The 15,227-nt window shown below is 45.4% G+C and overlaps 1 protein-coding gene across 1 annotated transcript in view; it reads left to right on the top strand.

Annotated features, from left to right (window-relative positions):
* The window catches only part of PIK3AP1 (phosphoinositide-3-kinase adaptor protein 1), a 108,375-nt gene extending 94,652 nt beyond the window's left edge, over positions 1-13,723 (top strand). The window contains exons 13-16 of the mRNA XM_007456191.1: positions 290-445; positions 5,351-5,421; positions 6,720-6,838; positions 13,666-13,723. Coding sequence (XP_007456253.1) covers positions 290-445; positions 5,351-5,421; positions 6,720-6,838; positions 13,666-13,723 — 404 coding nt within the window. The remainder of the gene's footprint in view (positions 1-289; positions 446-5,350; positions 5,422-6,719; positions 6,839-13,665) is intronic.
* The last annotated feature ends 1,504 nt before the right edge of the window (positions 13,724-15,227 follow it).

Here is a 15,227-nt window from a genome sequence, read left to right as displayed (position 1 = left end):
CATGTTCTTTCTTCTACCTGATGCAAAAGCATTTCTCTGCCCTTTCTAACATTCCTCCACCCCAACTTTCTGTCAACAGTTGCCACACAGTAGTCTGGAGTTTCAGTGCTGAATTGGACAGGACCCCCACCCTCTTCCCCCTCCCTTTCTCCTCCTCCTTCCCCCTCCCCTCCCCTCCAGGCACCCTCCAGATTCGGGTGGAGGAGGTGGGTGGAGAGAGAGCAGCCCAGCAGTTTTGTAAGTGGCATCCTGGTGCCTTAAAGCTTATCTCTTTTCCCTCTAATTCCAGACTTGGAGATCACAGTCCCAATTCGGCACTCACAGCACCTGCCAGGGAAAGTGGAGTTTGGAGTCTATGAGAGTGGCCCCAGGAAAAGCGTCTTTCCCCCAAGGACAGAGCTAAGACGAGGAGACTGGAAAACAGACAGTACCTCCAGCACAGCAAGTAAGCAGGTGGACCGCAGGTGCCTTTGGGCCTTGGAAATGTGCTCTGTTATGAGCCCAGAAGATCTTACTTGGAGCCTGATCTGGACTTGGGAGGTGTAAGAAATGGGGGACATTTAGCCTGTGAGGTTTGCCTTTTTCAGGGCGCCAAAGATCTTTTATACAAATATCCCGTGAAGCCAGATTGCATGATAATTATTACTCTATTGCTTTTATAAATGAAAAATCCTAATCATAATACTTGTTAATATTTATTGAGCATTTACTATATGCTAAGCCTCTTCCACAGATTCTCTGATTTAATTCTCATAATCACTCTACAGGATAGGTATTATCACCTCTATTTACCGAGGAGGAAACTGGAAACTTAGTGCCTTCCTCTAGGTTAAATAGCTAACAAGTGGTAGCGCTGGGATTTGAACTCAGGTGGACCGAATCCAGGGCCAAGACTCTTGCCTACTGTTCTTTTTGCTTCATCTGTGGGAAGGGGAAGGAAAGGGCACAAAGTCAGAAACATTAGAAAACAGTGAACTCGGATTTGAGAATTCCAACTTTAGAGGAAAGTTGAGGATCTAATTTGGAAATGTCTTCTTTTTGGCTTGACAGCTTGAATAGGTGTCTGATTGCAACAAGGCAATACACGCTGATGTGCAGGCAGGAGCTGGGGCTTTGTTTCCAGATCCAGGGCGGTATTAGCTGACTTCAGACACACCAGCTTCACAAGCCAAATAGATCGTGTTTCTCTGCTTTCAAACATTTCAGTGTTATCAAAACAGCTAGGAGAGAAGTGAAAGAGCAAGAGCCAAGCTGAATTTCAGGACTCACGTCTCCTTAAATGTCAGGTGGAAGACCCCCACATGGATGTAGGAACTGGAAGGTCACCTAACCCAGGGGTTCTTAATCTTTTCTGTATCACATACCCCTTTGAGAGTCTGGTATATGCTCTGGATGTGCTTCCTATAAAAATGCACATGCATGTGTTTACACACACACACACACAATTTTGCCCATCCATGGACTTAGGTCAAGAGCCTCTGAACTATTCCCCCTCCTTACTTTATTAATAGAGTATTGGTAACCCAGAAAGGGAAAGGGTTTTGCCCAAGGTCCCACAGCCAGTCAATGGCAAAATGAGAGTAGAACCCAGCTCTTCTCTCTGCTACTGTTACCTGTTGAAGCAGACCCAAAGCATATCATACAACCACATGAGAAGCCTAGACTTAACAGAGAAGAAAACCTCCCCTTACATTATGGGGGTGATAATGTGTATCACCCCCCCCCCTTAGGCAATTTAGAGAAATCTGATAAGTTCAGAAATGGGAGTGATCACAGGTGGCAGAGGAAGCAAGGGACAGGCAGGCAGCTGACTCAGATGTGTCACAGAGGAGAGGAGAGGTGGTGTAGACACTCTTGGGGTGAGGGCAGGGCTTTCTGGGGTGCGGGAAGGGGAAATTTAACAAGATGAATGCAGAGTACTCACTTCAGGTTCAGATTAATTTAAACCATTTTATGCATATGTTTTACTTTGAGTTAGCTTGGAGTGAGAATAGACTGGAAAGCATAAACTGTGCTTCTTACCTTGTGTGGTGGTGTACTGCCCAGAGATGGCTATCTTATTGGGGTAGAAAATGTTATTAAATGACAGACCAGAGGATTTTATTTTACTCTGTGGCTGTAGACTGCATCCAGGCCCTGTTGCACAGTTATCTATTGCTATGTAACAAACTATCCCAAAATGCAGTGGCTTGAAACATAATCATTTATGTATGTCTGATTCTAAACTTGGCCAGGAGTCAAGTGGGAATTGTTCACCTCCACCCCCTGTGGTCAGTTGGGGTCACTCATGTGACTGTATTCAGCTGTAAGCTTGGCACGGGCTGGAGCATCCACGATGGCCTCTCACTCTCCAGGGACTGTCTACATATGGCCTCTAATTCAATAGCCTGAACTTCTTGTATGATAACAAGATCCATAAAGGGAGCATTCCAGAAGGACAAGCCCCAGTGTGCAAGTACTTATCGAGCTTTGGCTTGCATCACACTTGCTAACGTCACATTGGCCAAAGTAAGTCACATGGCTAAGCCGAGAGGGAGGTGAGGAAGAGGCTATACAAAGGTGTGGACACTGGAGGTGAGGGCCCTTGGGTCACTAGTGGATAATCTGCCATTTTGAGACTAGTGATGATGATAGCTGCTGTAATTAATCAAATGCTTGCTCTTACAGGCTCTGTGCCAAGCCTGTTACCGTGCGGTCTCACTCTCTACAGCAGTGCTGTGAGACCAGGGAACAGAGGCTTAGGTTAGGCATCTTACCCTGGGTCACTTGGAAATTAAGCAGGGCATCTGGGATTCACATCCAGATCTCTCTGTGTGCTCAACCATGGGGACATACTGCCTTCCAAAGAGAAACAGTTCCCAGGGCAAGGAGGGAGAGTGAGGATGGCCCAGCTCTGATCCACCAACTGCCCCTCAACCCCCGGAGTCATACCCTAAAAACAGCACTATTTTATTATGGTGCAGCTGTCATCTCTTGGGAACTACAGGAAAACAGTTGCAGGTTAAATCTGGTTGTGACTATAATTTTAAGCACAAAATATTAGTGTTATGTTTAAGAGAACAAAAGTTTCATTACAGAAAGACCATGGACCTTCTTCTAAGTTGTCTGGTTCAGGTTTCTTAAGGGTCATATATATAGGGTCCTTTTTTTTCCCTCATTCATTCCTCCACCAAATATTGAGGACAGCCCTGTGCATATGGAACTAGACTGTATACTGGAGACATAAAGCTGAAAAAGAAATAGGGTCTGTCTCAGGGGACTTATAATGGAGGAGAGAAGGTATAAATATGGTACCAGTTAGATGCTTGTCTGATCCTTCTTCCCTGGTGACAGAAGCCTGGCAAGGGGGTGGGCACTGCCCCGTTCCCCCAGCAAGAGTGAAGATGCTGGGGGCTGGGGCCAGAGCCTCCTACCAGTGGTGCAGTGCAGACAGGTTGTGGCCAAGCAGGTCATCAGCCTTGGAGAGAGGAGAGGGCCAGCCGGGGCTGATAAACCAGGAGCGAAGGCTCAAAGCCAAAGCGTGGGAGTTAAAAATTCAAGAACACCAAGGGAAGGGACAAGGGGAGCTGGCTGGTGCGAATTTCCAGGATCCTGGAGCCAGTGCCTGGACAGCTTTTTGCTCCCTCCTAGTGGATAAACTTTGGAAGGAGTCTCGTTCGTTGTAAGGGAAGGGAATGAACAATGATGAATGACGTGAGAGGCTTGGCTCCACAGGGGTGGGAGCCCGTGGATAGGAGGGTTTACTTCCATTTGGTGGGATCTGGAGAGGTTTCGACATCATTTGTCCTGAGCGTTGGGGACAGGAGCTTTTCGATTTGTGGATAGGGGTGGGCTGGGGGGGAGCAGGGAGAAAAGGACGTTCTGGCTGAGCAAGCAGTGTTATGTGTGGGTAGCTGGAGAGAAAGAGACAGGGTCACGTGCTCCTTAATGGACTAACTGAATCCCCTGGTTTCTAGAAATATTTTTTTAAATTAATTAATTAATTTTTTGGGGGGGGGTGTGTTGGGTCTTCGTCTCTGTGCGAGGGCTTTCTCTAGTTGCGGCGAGCGGGGACCACTCTTCATCACGGTGCGCAGGCCTCTCACTATCGCGGCCTCTTTTGTTGCGGAGCACAGGCTCCAGACGCGCAGGCTCAGTAGTTGTGGCTCACGGGCCTAGTTGCTCCGCGGCATGTGGGATCTTCCTGGACCAGGGCTCGAACCCGTGTCGCCTGCATTGGCAGGCAGATTCTCAGCCACTGCGCCACCAGGGAAGCCCCTCTAGAAATATTTTTGACACATTATTTTAAATTTAAAAATCTGCCTCTGAGAAACAGTCCAAAATTATAATCTTAACCGTCAAGCTAACATCTAAATTAATTAGGTCAAAGTTGGTACCATAATGAAGTCAAAACTAAGGCAATTTACCTGTAAACTAATAAGATGAGGAGCTATTTTGAGTGGAAATTCAGCAGACCTGAGATCTGGCAATACTGTTAAAGGCAGTATTGGTAAATTAAAGTCAAAGTTTTAGTTGATTAGCTGTTATTCTTCCTTCTTCACTGCTGGACCAATCACGTTCTTGAGCTTGTTCTAATGCTGTGCTGTCCGATACCGTAACCCCTAGCTACATGTGGCTATTTAAATTCAAGTTCATTAAAACTAAATAAAATTTAGTTCCTCAGTTGCACTAGCCATGTGTCTTACTAGCTACCAAATTGGATAGCACACAACAGAACATTTCCAGAAAGTTCTATTGGATAATGCTGTTTCAATGAGGTAGGTGATAAATCCCCAACTTACATCCTTGAGCACCTAAACTCACATAGTCACAGTTCCTACCCTGCGTATAAATTATACTTTTGAATCTGTGCTTTGTGTTTTGTGTCACACTGGCCCCTTTTTAGAAGGTATGTATACATGTGTGATACTCGCACATGCTGTAATTTCTAAATAGGTAAAAAAAAACTTTAGCAACAAAAGTTGTTTGCAGATTTTAGAAATACCACTGAACACGTGAGAACTAGAGCGTCTCTGCTTTCTTGTCTGTCAGATCGGAGCTCTAATATCGGGTAGGGTTTTCATAGGGATTAAATGCGGTCGTGCTTTTAAAGCATGTAACGTGGGGTAAGCCCTCAATAAATGGCTATAAAGCAAAAAGTGGTAATACAAAGATGAACCATTTCATTTTATGCTGAAAGAAAAACTGAAGTCTAATAACATGGTAATGTTATTAGACGGCAGCATTTTGAAGAAGCCCGTATGCACAGCTTGTGTATTGTTTCTATCAGTAAGTGAGAGCTAGAGTTCTGCAAAATTTACTTTACCTTGAGACAATCCACAGTCCAGCTGATTTTGTTTGCGCCCTTTAGGCAGCGCGAGTAACCGATCCAGCACCCGGAGCCTCCTCAGTGTGAGCAGCGGGATGGAGGGGGACAACGAGGTGAGAGCCGGGGCCCGCACCCCCATATGTCTTGTCTGGGGGTCGTTTCACTGCAGGAAATGGAAACCCAGGTGAAAGAAGCCCAACACAAAAGGTTGAAATGTCCAGAAAAGGTAGATCCATAGAGACAGAATGCAGATTGGTGGTTACCAGGCCTGGGGGTAGGGGAAATACGGGTAAACTGCTTAAGGGGTACAGTGTTTCCTTTGGGGGGGTCATGAAAACGTTTGGGGAGTAGATAGAGATGGTGGTTGCACAATATTGTGAATGTACTAAGTGCTATTTATTGTTCACTTTAAAACGGTTCATTTTATGTTATGTGGATTTCACCTCAATAAAAAGAGGGGAAGAAAGGAAGAGAGGGAAGGAGGAAGGGTTAAGCCAAAAGGGGTGAGAGGGAACTGGATGAGTATCAGGGATTCCAGGGGCAGTGGTCGCCTTTTGGGGCTTGGGTCAGGAGCGGGGCATGCCACAGCAGGAGCCACTGTTCATTGTACCCCCCCCCCCAGGCCACACGCTCTTTTGTCTCCTCTTTCCTGTGGGTATCTCCTTTTTCTCTCACTGCGCACTGGCCTTTTCTGCTTCTCCACATGGATAGTGGCAGACAGTTCTCCGAGAGCCGCAAGGTCTCTGAGCAGAGTGTAAGTTGCTGCCTTAGGCTGAGGCCCAATTTGGGTCAGGGTGTGTATCCTGAGCCAGTGACCAGCGGCTGGGATGTGCGGGTGAGGTCACATGGGTCACTGCCAACCCAGGAGACTCCCTGAGGTAGGGTCCTAGGGGTGGGCCGCCCACCAGTGCACAGCTTGTATGACCCTGTGACTGAGGACGAGTCACCGTTCTGTTGTCCCAAAAAGGGACTTCTGTTTAAAAATAAAACTTCTCCAGCCCTATCTGGTTACATAGAGCAATGCTCCTCAAACTTTAACATGCATAAGAAATACCTAGGATCTTGTGAAAATGTGGGTTCTGATGGAGCAGGTGTGGGGAGGAGCCTGGGACCCTGTGGCTCTCACAAGCCCCCAGGCGATGGTGATGTTGGTGGCCCACACGTCACACTGAGTAGTGAGGAACAAGAGCTCGAATCGCTAATGATAATTTGGATCTGATGGTCTCCTCAGTGACTCTGGGGGTCAGTGTCAGTGGAAAACTGCCCTGGTATTGCTGGGTTGATTATCAGTCAGTAAGTAACCTTCAGCCAAAGCCTGGGGAGGGCTGAGGAGCTTGTGGGATGAAGTGTGTCCAGCTATGCTGTTGCTTAATGTGATTTTCACCCTTCTTTCTCATCTTTTTTGCTGTAGGATAATGAAGCCCCCGAGGTTGCCAGAAGTCGTAGTCCAGGCCCCCCACCAGTGGACAGCGCACCCATCATGCCCCTTGAGAGGCCCCCCAGGGTGCCGCCCCGAGCCGCCTCACAGAGGTAACATCGAAGCTGACGGGACATTTTTTCCTCACTCTCTGAGTTTCAGGGGACTGTAGGATCTGGGGACATCTAAAATGACCCAAGAATAAGCACAGAGCTAGACTCACTGAAATGCATACTTTGGACACATTTCAATGTGGACTATTCATTAACTTAAGGGATGCTTTATTCAGTTGCACATACTCTAAATAACAAATGCAATATTTTGTCAGTGAAATACATCGGTAAAGGTCAATGTTTTGCATAATTTTTATCTGGTTAGAATTCAGCTCCCGAATAACTAATTCCCTTGGCCGCATAGTGGAGACAGTGCCTTTTGGGGACTAGGAGATAAGAAGGAATTGGGAGAGGAAATAAAGGTGAGAGGCAGCAAGGTGTGGTGGTGGAGAAACACTGCCTGGGGAAGTCTCCGGCAGCCACTTGTGAACTTGGATGAATTATTTAACTGTCATGTGCCTTAATTTCCTTGTCCATAAAATGGAGATAGTAGGAACTTCCCTGATGGTCCAGTGGTTAAGACTCTGAGCTTCCACTGCAGGGGGCTCGGGTTTGATCCCTGGTCTGGGAACTAAGATCCCTCATGCTGCACATGGCGTGGCCAAAAAAAAAAAAAAAACGGAGATAGTCAATGAACTTCCTCACAGAGTCGTAAGGATTGTGTTTCTGGCCCTTAGTAAGAGCACAACAGTCTGAGTGTTTTTTATTCAGAAGGATGAGCCTATGGAGATTTGGAGCTGGGCATTAGACAAAAGAGTGTGACTGACTTATGGGGCTCTGATGTATGTCTTTGTTTGTGTTCAGGCTTCTGGCAGGAACCTTTTTAAGGTCTTCTGGAGTCACAGAAGAGGTGGTCAAAGCTAGCTTGTCTGCCAAGGCAGAAAGGAGCCTTTGGGAATAAAAGCCTAGGCTTGCCTTGGGAGTTTAATTCTTTGATGTCTGAAATACAGTGTGGGGTGGGGGGGGCGGGGGGAGATTAAAAGGATGTTTTTTTAAACTAGGATTTTTTTTTTTTTCAATTTGAAACTTGTAACTCAAATGAACCTCATCAGTGAAATTTGTTGAGAAAGTACCACAAGGAGGCTTTTCTTCTGCATTTCTGGAAAGAGCAGCTGACCCTGTGCTGAGGATCTTTCCATTTCTCCCCTTGCTATTACCCCTTTTCCGTGTGCTCCCAGAAACATTCACGTACTGACACTTGCTACACAAGCCTCCCTCAGTCCCAAGCTGCTTCACACTCACGGAGCATGTTTCTCTGGTATAGAATAGAGTTCACATATTAGAACATTAGCCCTAGAAGGAACCTTAGCGATAACCTAGTCCAATCACCTGAATTTGCATAATGTTGTATTGCTTGAAAATTATATATAGTTGGGGATTGGGGAGGGGTGTTTGTGGAGAGCAATTATGGTAATAAATGCTAATATTTATTGAGCGCTTACTATGTGCCAGGTGTTCTGTTAAACACACTAAATGCATTAGCTCATTTAATTCTCTTCACAACTCTAGGTGGTAGATGTTTAGTGTTATCCCATTTTGCGGATGTAGAAACCAGGGCTTAAGACTGGATGGAGACTTTATGTCTGTGGCAAACCTAGGTGTGTCTGACTCCAGGGTCCAGTCTTTTAGTCATTTTGTTACACCTGTCCAAGAAGGTCCAGGTGTCATGGGAGAAGATACAAGATCTAAGACCTTTTATTCCTGAAGGTAAAGACTTTGGAGGCAGTTATCTAATTGTACCAAGATTAAAAAGAATGTCAATCTCGAATATATAGCTACAAAGACTCTGTGGGATTTTGTCTACAGGAGAGGGAACAACCAGGGAAATGGGTTCCAGAAATTAAAGGCTGGAAACTGGGATGCATTTAATGTGTAAAGAGAGATGGCAGATGAATTGTTTTGGGGGAGTCTGGAAGCATGTTGTGATCAAGATGGGGAGAGAAAAGGAGGAAAACATATGTTACTAAAGAAATGGTGTTTGCAAAGAAATGTCTGATAGAAACAGGGTTTGGGTGCATTTTTGGTGTGAAGATTGGAAAAGATGCAATTGTTCTGAAAGTGTGTATGTAATTTTCATAATAAAATGAGGAGATGTTTGAGCAAAGAATAAAATGGGCCTCTCTCCTGAATGCTTGACCCACTGACAGAGCTCTTCCCCACTCATGTTCTCCTGAACCCCCCTTTCCCTCAAACAGCACATCCTGCTCATCACTCTCTCCAGTCCTGGTCCCTTCCTCTTCTCACTCTGCATGCTGTCCCCAGAGCTTGAATTGTCAGCAATGACTCCAAGTCTCCATCGCCATCTGTACCTTGGCCTTCTGTTTCCTACTGTTCATTGGGAACTTCACCAGGTGTCCAACCAAGATCTCAGACGCAGCCCATGCAAAACTGAACTCATCATCCAACCTGCCACTCTCTGCCCCAAACTGCCTTCTTCTCACCATTTCCCAGCCTGAGACGTGGCACTATTCTCTCTCTTCCCCAAGCACCTGCCCCGGGATCAGCCTCCATCCCTGCCTCCCTTGAAGCTCCCCAGGCTCTGTTCATTTTGCTGCCCTTGCAGCTTTCAGATCTACCGCTCCTCTCCATCTGTCAGTGCCTAAGTTCATCCCTGTAGGCCCACACTCACCTCCTTGCCTCCAGTCAGTCCCTCCTCCACTGCACCAGAGAGTGCCCATTCTAGAGCAGAAATAACTGGTGATGGCACTTCCTGGCATGAAAACCTTAAATTTAATTCTCTATTTTTTAGCATGCCATGGCCCTGAGTCCCACCCCTCTCTTGTAGTCACTGATGTTTCCCCCTTAAGAATTCCTAGTGAGCTGTGTCATTTTGTGCTGTCTTTGCTCAATCTGTTCCTTTTGCCTGGAATGCTGTCTTCCTACTCCCTTCTGATCTCTGCTTAGAAAATTGCTACACATCCTTTAGGACTCTGTCCAAACATTACCTCTTCTGTGAAGCCTTCCCTGATGTTCCTATGCAGAGTGAACCTTCTTGTGGTTCCCCAAATACCTCCATTATAATTCATCCCATGTTGTGGCCCTCGTTTACATATCTGTCTCCTCAAGTAGATGGTAAACCTCAAAAGAATAGAGATTGTTTTTGTTTGTTTGTTTTTAAAATTTCATTTATTTATTTATTTTTGGCTGCTTTGGGTCTTTGCTGTCATGTGGGCTTTCTCCAGTTGCGGCGAGCAGGGTCTACTCTTTCGCTGCGGTGCGCGGGCTTCTCATTGCGGTGGCTTCTCTTGTTGGGGAGCACAGACTCTAGGCACGGGGACTTCAGTAGTTGTGGCACACGGGCTTTGTTGCTCCGCAGCATGTGGGATCTTCCCGGACCAGGGATCAAACCGTTGTCACCTGTATTGGTGGGTGGATTCTTAACCACTGCAGCGAAGTCCCTAGAGATTTTTGATAAGAAAAAAATTTTTTCTACTCTCCTCAGCACAGAATGAAGTTAAATCGGTAATTGGCACCTGCTAGGAATTTAGCAAATATTTATCATGCAAGTGAGTGAATGGGTGGATGGATAGACTGCTACTGCTTGGGTTGACAGCTAGCCATCAAGCCGTGTACCACAGTGCAGGTGGGTTACAGATTAGTGGAAAGAAGCTTCACATTCCCACCCGCTGTAAGTTCCTAATATATTTATACTTCAAAGTTAGGAAAGGCAGATGGTGACAAGAACAGGAGCAGATGCATTATATCTTTGCATGGCATTTCCCTTGCAGGGCATTAGTCCCTATAGAGTGGGCAGCTGACAATATCACACTCTTCATAGGTAAAGTCGTGCCAGTAGAGAAAAAAAAAAAGCCAACATCTTGCTGAGCCATTGCCCCCTTGTTTTTTAATATGTTTTGCCATTTACTAGTGATTTGCCAATCACTAACAATCTATGCATTCCCCTTTAAGGCGTAGCCTAGGTACTGCCAAATCAGAACATACTTCTGAAGGCCTCCTGGAGTACCAAGAGTTAATCCTTTAGCTGCTGACTTGTAAAGAGATCTGTGAAGTCCCTGGGGGATGGGGGGTAGTGGTTAGAGAGTAAGGGGACTTGGGCCGGAGGCTATTTACTAATAGGGAAGCTTAAAGATATTTTTAACAATGTTATGATCATACAAAAGCATACCATCTAAATAATAGGCCTGCTTTAAAAGAATGTAACCAACATTAGGATTGCTGGGTTCTTGAACCAAACTTATCATCAGCACAGACCTCACCCTCAACACGGAGGAGAAAGCAGCCAGTGCCCAGGTCTCTGGACTGGACAATTCTGTCTCCAGCTCCAACTTCCCAGCGTCCTGGAGAGGCCGTCTCCCCCACAGACCACCACTTGATTCTGATTTAATAACCTTTATTTCCATGGTTCTGATATGTCTGTAATCACAAACCCCTTTCCCTGAGATGGGGCTTCCAATCCTTAGCTGGGTTGTTCATCAGAATGAAATGTGGAGATGGTTTGCTTGTAGACTCGCCCCAACTGCAGAGTCGGGCAGCAGAGGAAGAGGGACGAGTAGGGAATCGTGACTCTCTTTGTGATGGAAGGTAAAATGTGAGGCTTATGGGGCATACATGGGGAAAAGGTCTAAGAATACATCTTTAATCATAATAATAAAATTATTAGCTTTACCTCTTGAGTGCCTACTCTAAGCCAAAAGTGCTATCCACTTTCCAGCTGTCATCTCACACAGTATAGGTATCTGTAATTCCGATATAGATACTTTTATCTCCAACATAGGTATCTTTACCTCTGTCTGGCAGATGAGAAAGAGGTTCAGAGAAGTTGAATTTATTCTCCAGATGTGTGCATGAATGCCTCTGCCATATGTTCTCATAGGTTCCGAATGTGCCCTATCAAAACTTTCAGTGCAGTGTACTGATTTTCCCTATTGTCTGTCTCATCCATTATATTCTCAGAACCTTGAGGGAAAGATCCATGCCCATTTTACTTGCTGTTATATCCCACACCTAGGAGTAGATGCACAGTAGATAAATGTTTGTTGAGAGGAAGGAAGGAAGCAAGGAAGCCAGCCTGAGCTTACTCAAGTGATAAGTGGTATCACCTGACTGTCCTTCAGCTTTCTCCTTTAAGCCCATGGTTCGCAGGGCAGGTCGGGCGATGGAAGGAGACCGTCCATTTGTTTTCTCTGGATAAAAGGACAACCACACAAAACCATCTACTCCCAGGTGCCACTGCAGACCCTCCTGAGGATGTCTGTTGTTATTCTTTTCTACTTCTGCCTCCCTCTCTGGCTCCTGAAATGGCCTGTCTTTTCCCAACTCTTTTGTCGTTTCCTTGACCTACGCAAACTTGCATTCAAGAGACATTTAGTAAATATTTACTCATTGATTCATTCAGTCCTCAAGTACGCAGTTCCAGGGTAGCACAGTTCAATTACAGCACCTGACAAAGCTCTCTTTCTTGACTTATTGACTTTCTTCCAAGAGAATTAAATATTGGTTTTACAGCACACCTGTGGAAATACCATCTGTAGTTGTTGAACCCTCTGTAAATACATTCACCCAGGTCTGTCTGGAGTATCATTTAGTACTGTTCAAGAACCATCTAGACTAACATGGAGGGAGGCTTCTAGGAAAGCAGACATGGAGTTGGGACAACACGCTTAGTGATCCCAGATGGAAGCAGTTGTGAGAAGCCGACTTCAGAAATTCTCAAGTCCTCTCTCAAGGGATCTCCCCACTGCAGTGTGTCTCCTGCCTGGCTGCATATTTGAAGCACTGGAGTTTTAAAATATAGGATTTATTATTATTTAGGCATGGCAAGGTCAGCAGATCAGGATACGACTGCCTTTTTTTTTTTTCTTTTTTGCGTTACGCAGGCCTCTCACCGCCATGGCCTCTCCCATTGCGGAGCACAGGCTCCGGATGCGCAGACCCAGCGCCCATGGCTCATGGGCCCAGCCGCTCCGCGGCATGTGGGATCCTCCCGGACTGGGGCACGAAGCCGCGTCCCCTGCATTGGCAGGCGGACTCTCAACCACTGCACCACCAGGGAAGCCCCACGACTGCCTTTGAATAGAGAGTTTGTTATACTCCTAGATCCCAAGAGGAGGGGGGCACATTATGCCGGGGTGGGGCACACAGGAAAGCCCCAGGTTTAGGCAGGAGAAATGTCAGGGAGGGGAGAAACATGGGCAAGAGCCTTTATTTTGGGTTCTGCAGGAAGGAACAAGTGAGGCAGGCTAGGCAGATTAAGGATTGGCTAGTTTGAATAATTTCAGCGGGCTCCGGGGCAAAGGGGCTGTCTCCAGTTGTCTGGCACCTGGCTCTGGGGTGATTAGGGCAGTGGATAGTGGTCCAGAATGTGAGAGTCCCATTAAAGGACGTGGTTGGGGTATGGGCTCTGGACTGGTTAGTTTGCATGTGAAAGGTGTGTTCACTGCAGGTTGTTTGCTATCTCTAGGAATTAGCTTTCCCTAGGAGGGGCAGGCCCTCCAGGATCAGCCAGGGCCTAGATGTCAAAGCCTCAGAAAATAAACGACATGGTTAATATAACTGGTTGAAGGAGGGACACTATTTAAAAGTTGTGATGCTTGAACCCTATCCTCCAGAGATTATGATGGAATAGGTCTGGGATTGAGCCTGGCAACTGTTATTTTTCAAAGCTCCGCTGGTGATTCTAATGTGCAGCTAGGATTGCAAGCCACAGCTTAGCATGTATGCCACTGAAAGGTCCGTATGTTTCTCCACTTTTATTAATTGAAGAACGTGTCCTTTGCATAGTATACCAAGTTTGCAACAAATCATGGATGCCTGAGAACTAGTTAATTAAATTCGTTTGATAATAATTGCGTTATCTTTCATTTCAGGCCTCCGACCAGGGAGACCTTCCATCCTCCTCCACCTGTTCCACCCAGAGGTCGCTGATTCCACCTCCTAAAGCCTGCCTACTTCGGGACCTTGAGACTTGTGGTTTTCAGCCTGTTAATGATGTCTTCATTTTGAGTTTTATGGCCTGAATGCTGACCTTAAGACCCAGTCTCATTGCTGATTATTGTTGCAGCCCTGCTGGTCTGGGCTTTCCTTGAAGAAGATATTATTAAGGCACAAAGAGGTGAAACTAAGGACTTCATTCACCATCATCAAGTATATTGATCCCTATTCTTGTTTGCCAAAAGGATGACGACTTAACTAGAATACTTAACTCTAATTTGGCATGTCAGGAGCCTGAAAAGATTGTTCAGAAATGTACATTACAAATGATTTTACTGAAATGTACTTATATTAGGTCTTACTTATTTGCTAGTCCAATCTAATTTCTAGAAGTGATTATGATTTGACTTACAGTATTCAAGTAAGAAGGTATGTCCTAATTTTTAAATGATTCTTCAGCTTTTCTGTAGCTTCAGGAGGGTGTTTAAATGCCAGGGCTGGTCACATACAACAAACTCAAAAGGACTTTAGAGAGGGATTAGTCCTAACTCCTTTTATATAGAAGGCAAATCTGAGGTTTCACAGAAGCCTGGAACCAAGAACACTCAGTTGGTTAGATGAAGAGGTGGGTCTAGAATCAGGACCTGCTGATATCAGGTCACCATAATTTCCATCTCCAAATAGCCAAGCTCTCTCCCTCAAGAAATGCGCAGATGTAGAAACCTGGTCAGTGACTGACTATTGGCCTTCCAGAAGTTTTCTTCTTCCATATCTCCCAGGTATGGGACTATCAAGTATTTGGAGCATTTATAAGTCAGTATGCTTGCAAAACAGTGATGCTACCAAAGAACATCTAAAAAATGGTTGGGAACCAGAAGCTTGGGATGCCAGGGACCCCACTTATTGCTCTGCAGCCTTAGATGCAGAGCAATGGATCTTAGTTCTGGCCATAGGAGAGAGGAGGACCCTTGACTTTTACTCTGCTGAGGGGTCAGACGAAGACAGAGGAACTTAAAGTAGAAATAGTTATCTATTTCGTCATATACACGTTATTACCACCAGGCTTGGGAAATCTGTGCAGAGCATGTAGAGCCTTAAACATATCATTAATTTTGAGTCCCTAGCACATAAATCTACCTTCAAAGCATAGGACCTTAACTGATGCTTAAACACACAGTAAAATTAGTATCAGACCTATTTCTTTAAAAATTATCAGAAATCTGATGCTTCTCCATGAAATTATTCTCCATCCCACACAAAGATATAAAAGTCATACTATTAAAGATTCATTTAAGTACAGTTTTATTGGGTCCTTTTGTAGGGATTAATGGTTCTTTTTCAATCGAATTCCTCAGTCCAGCAAACAAGGACTTATTGAAGTTAATAGCTTCTGAGATTTTGGGGTTTTGTTTTTCTGTATTTTTGTTTTGTTTTTTTCTGACATAAAATACACTATTGGCGCTGGCCATTAAGAGAGTATTTGTGGAAATTTTACCTA

This window comes from Lipotes vexillifer, unplaced genomic scaffold (assembly GCF_000442215.2).
Source record: "Lipotes vexillifer unplaced genomic scaffold, Lipotes_vexillifer_v1.1 scaffold184, whole genome shotgun sequence".
In the NCBI taxonomy this organism is placed as follows: domain Eukaryota; kingdom Metazoa; phylum Chordata; class Mammalia; order Artiodactyla; family Lipotidae; genus Lipotes; species Lipotes vexillifer.
The sequence above is the reverse complement of the archived record's forward strand: the minus strand, read 5'-3'. Positions and strand labels throughout refer to the sequence as shown.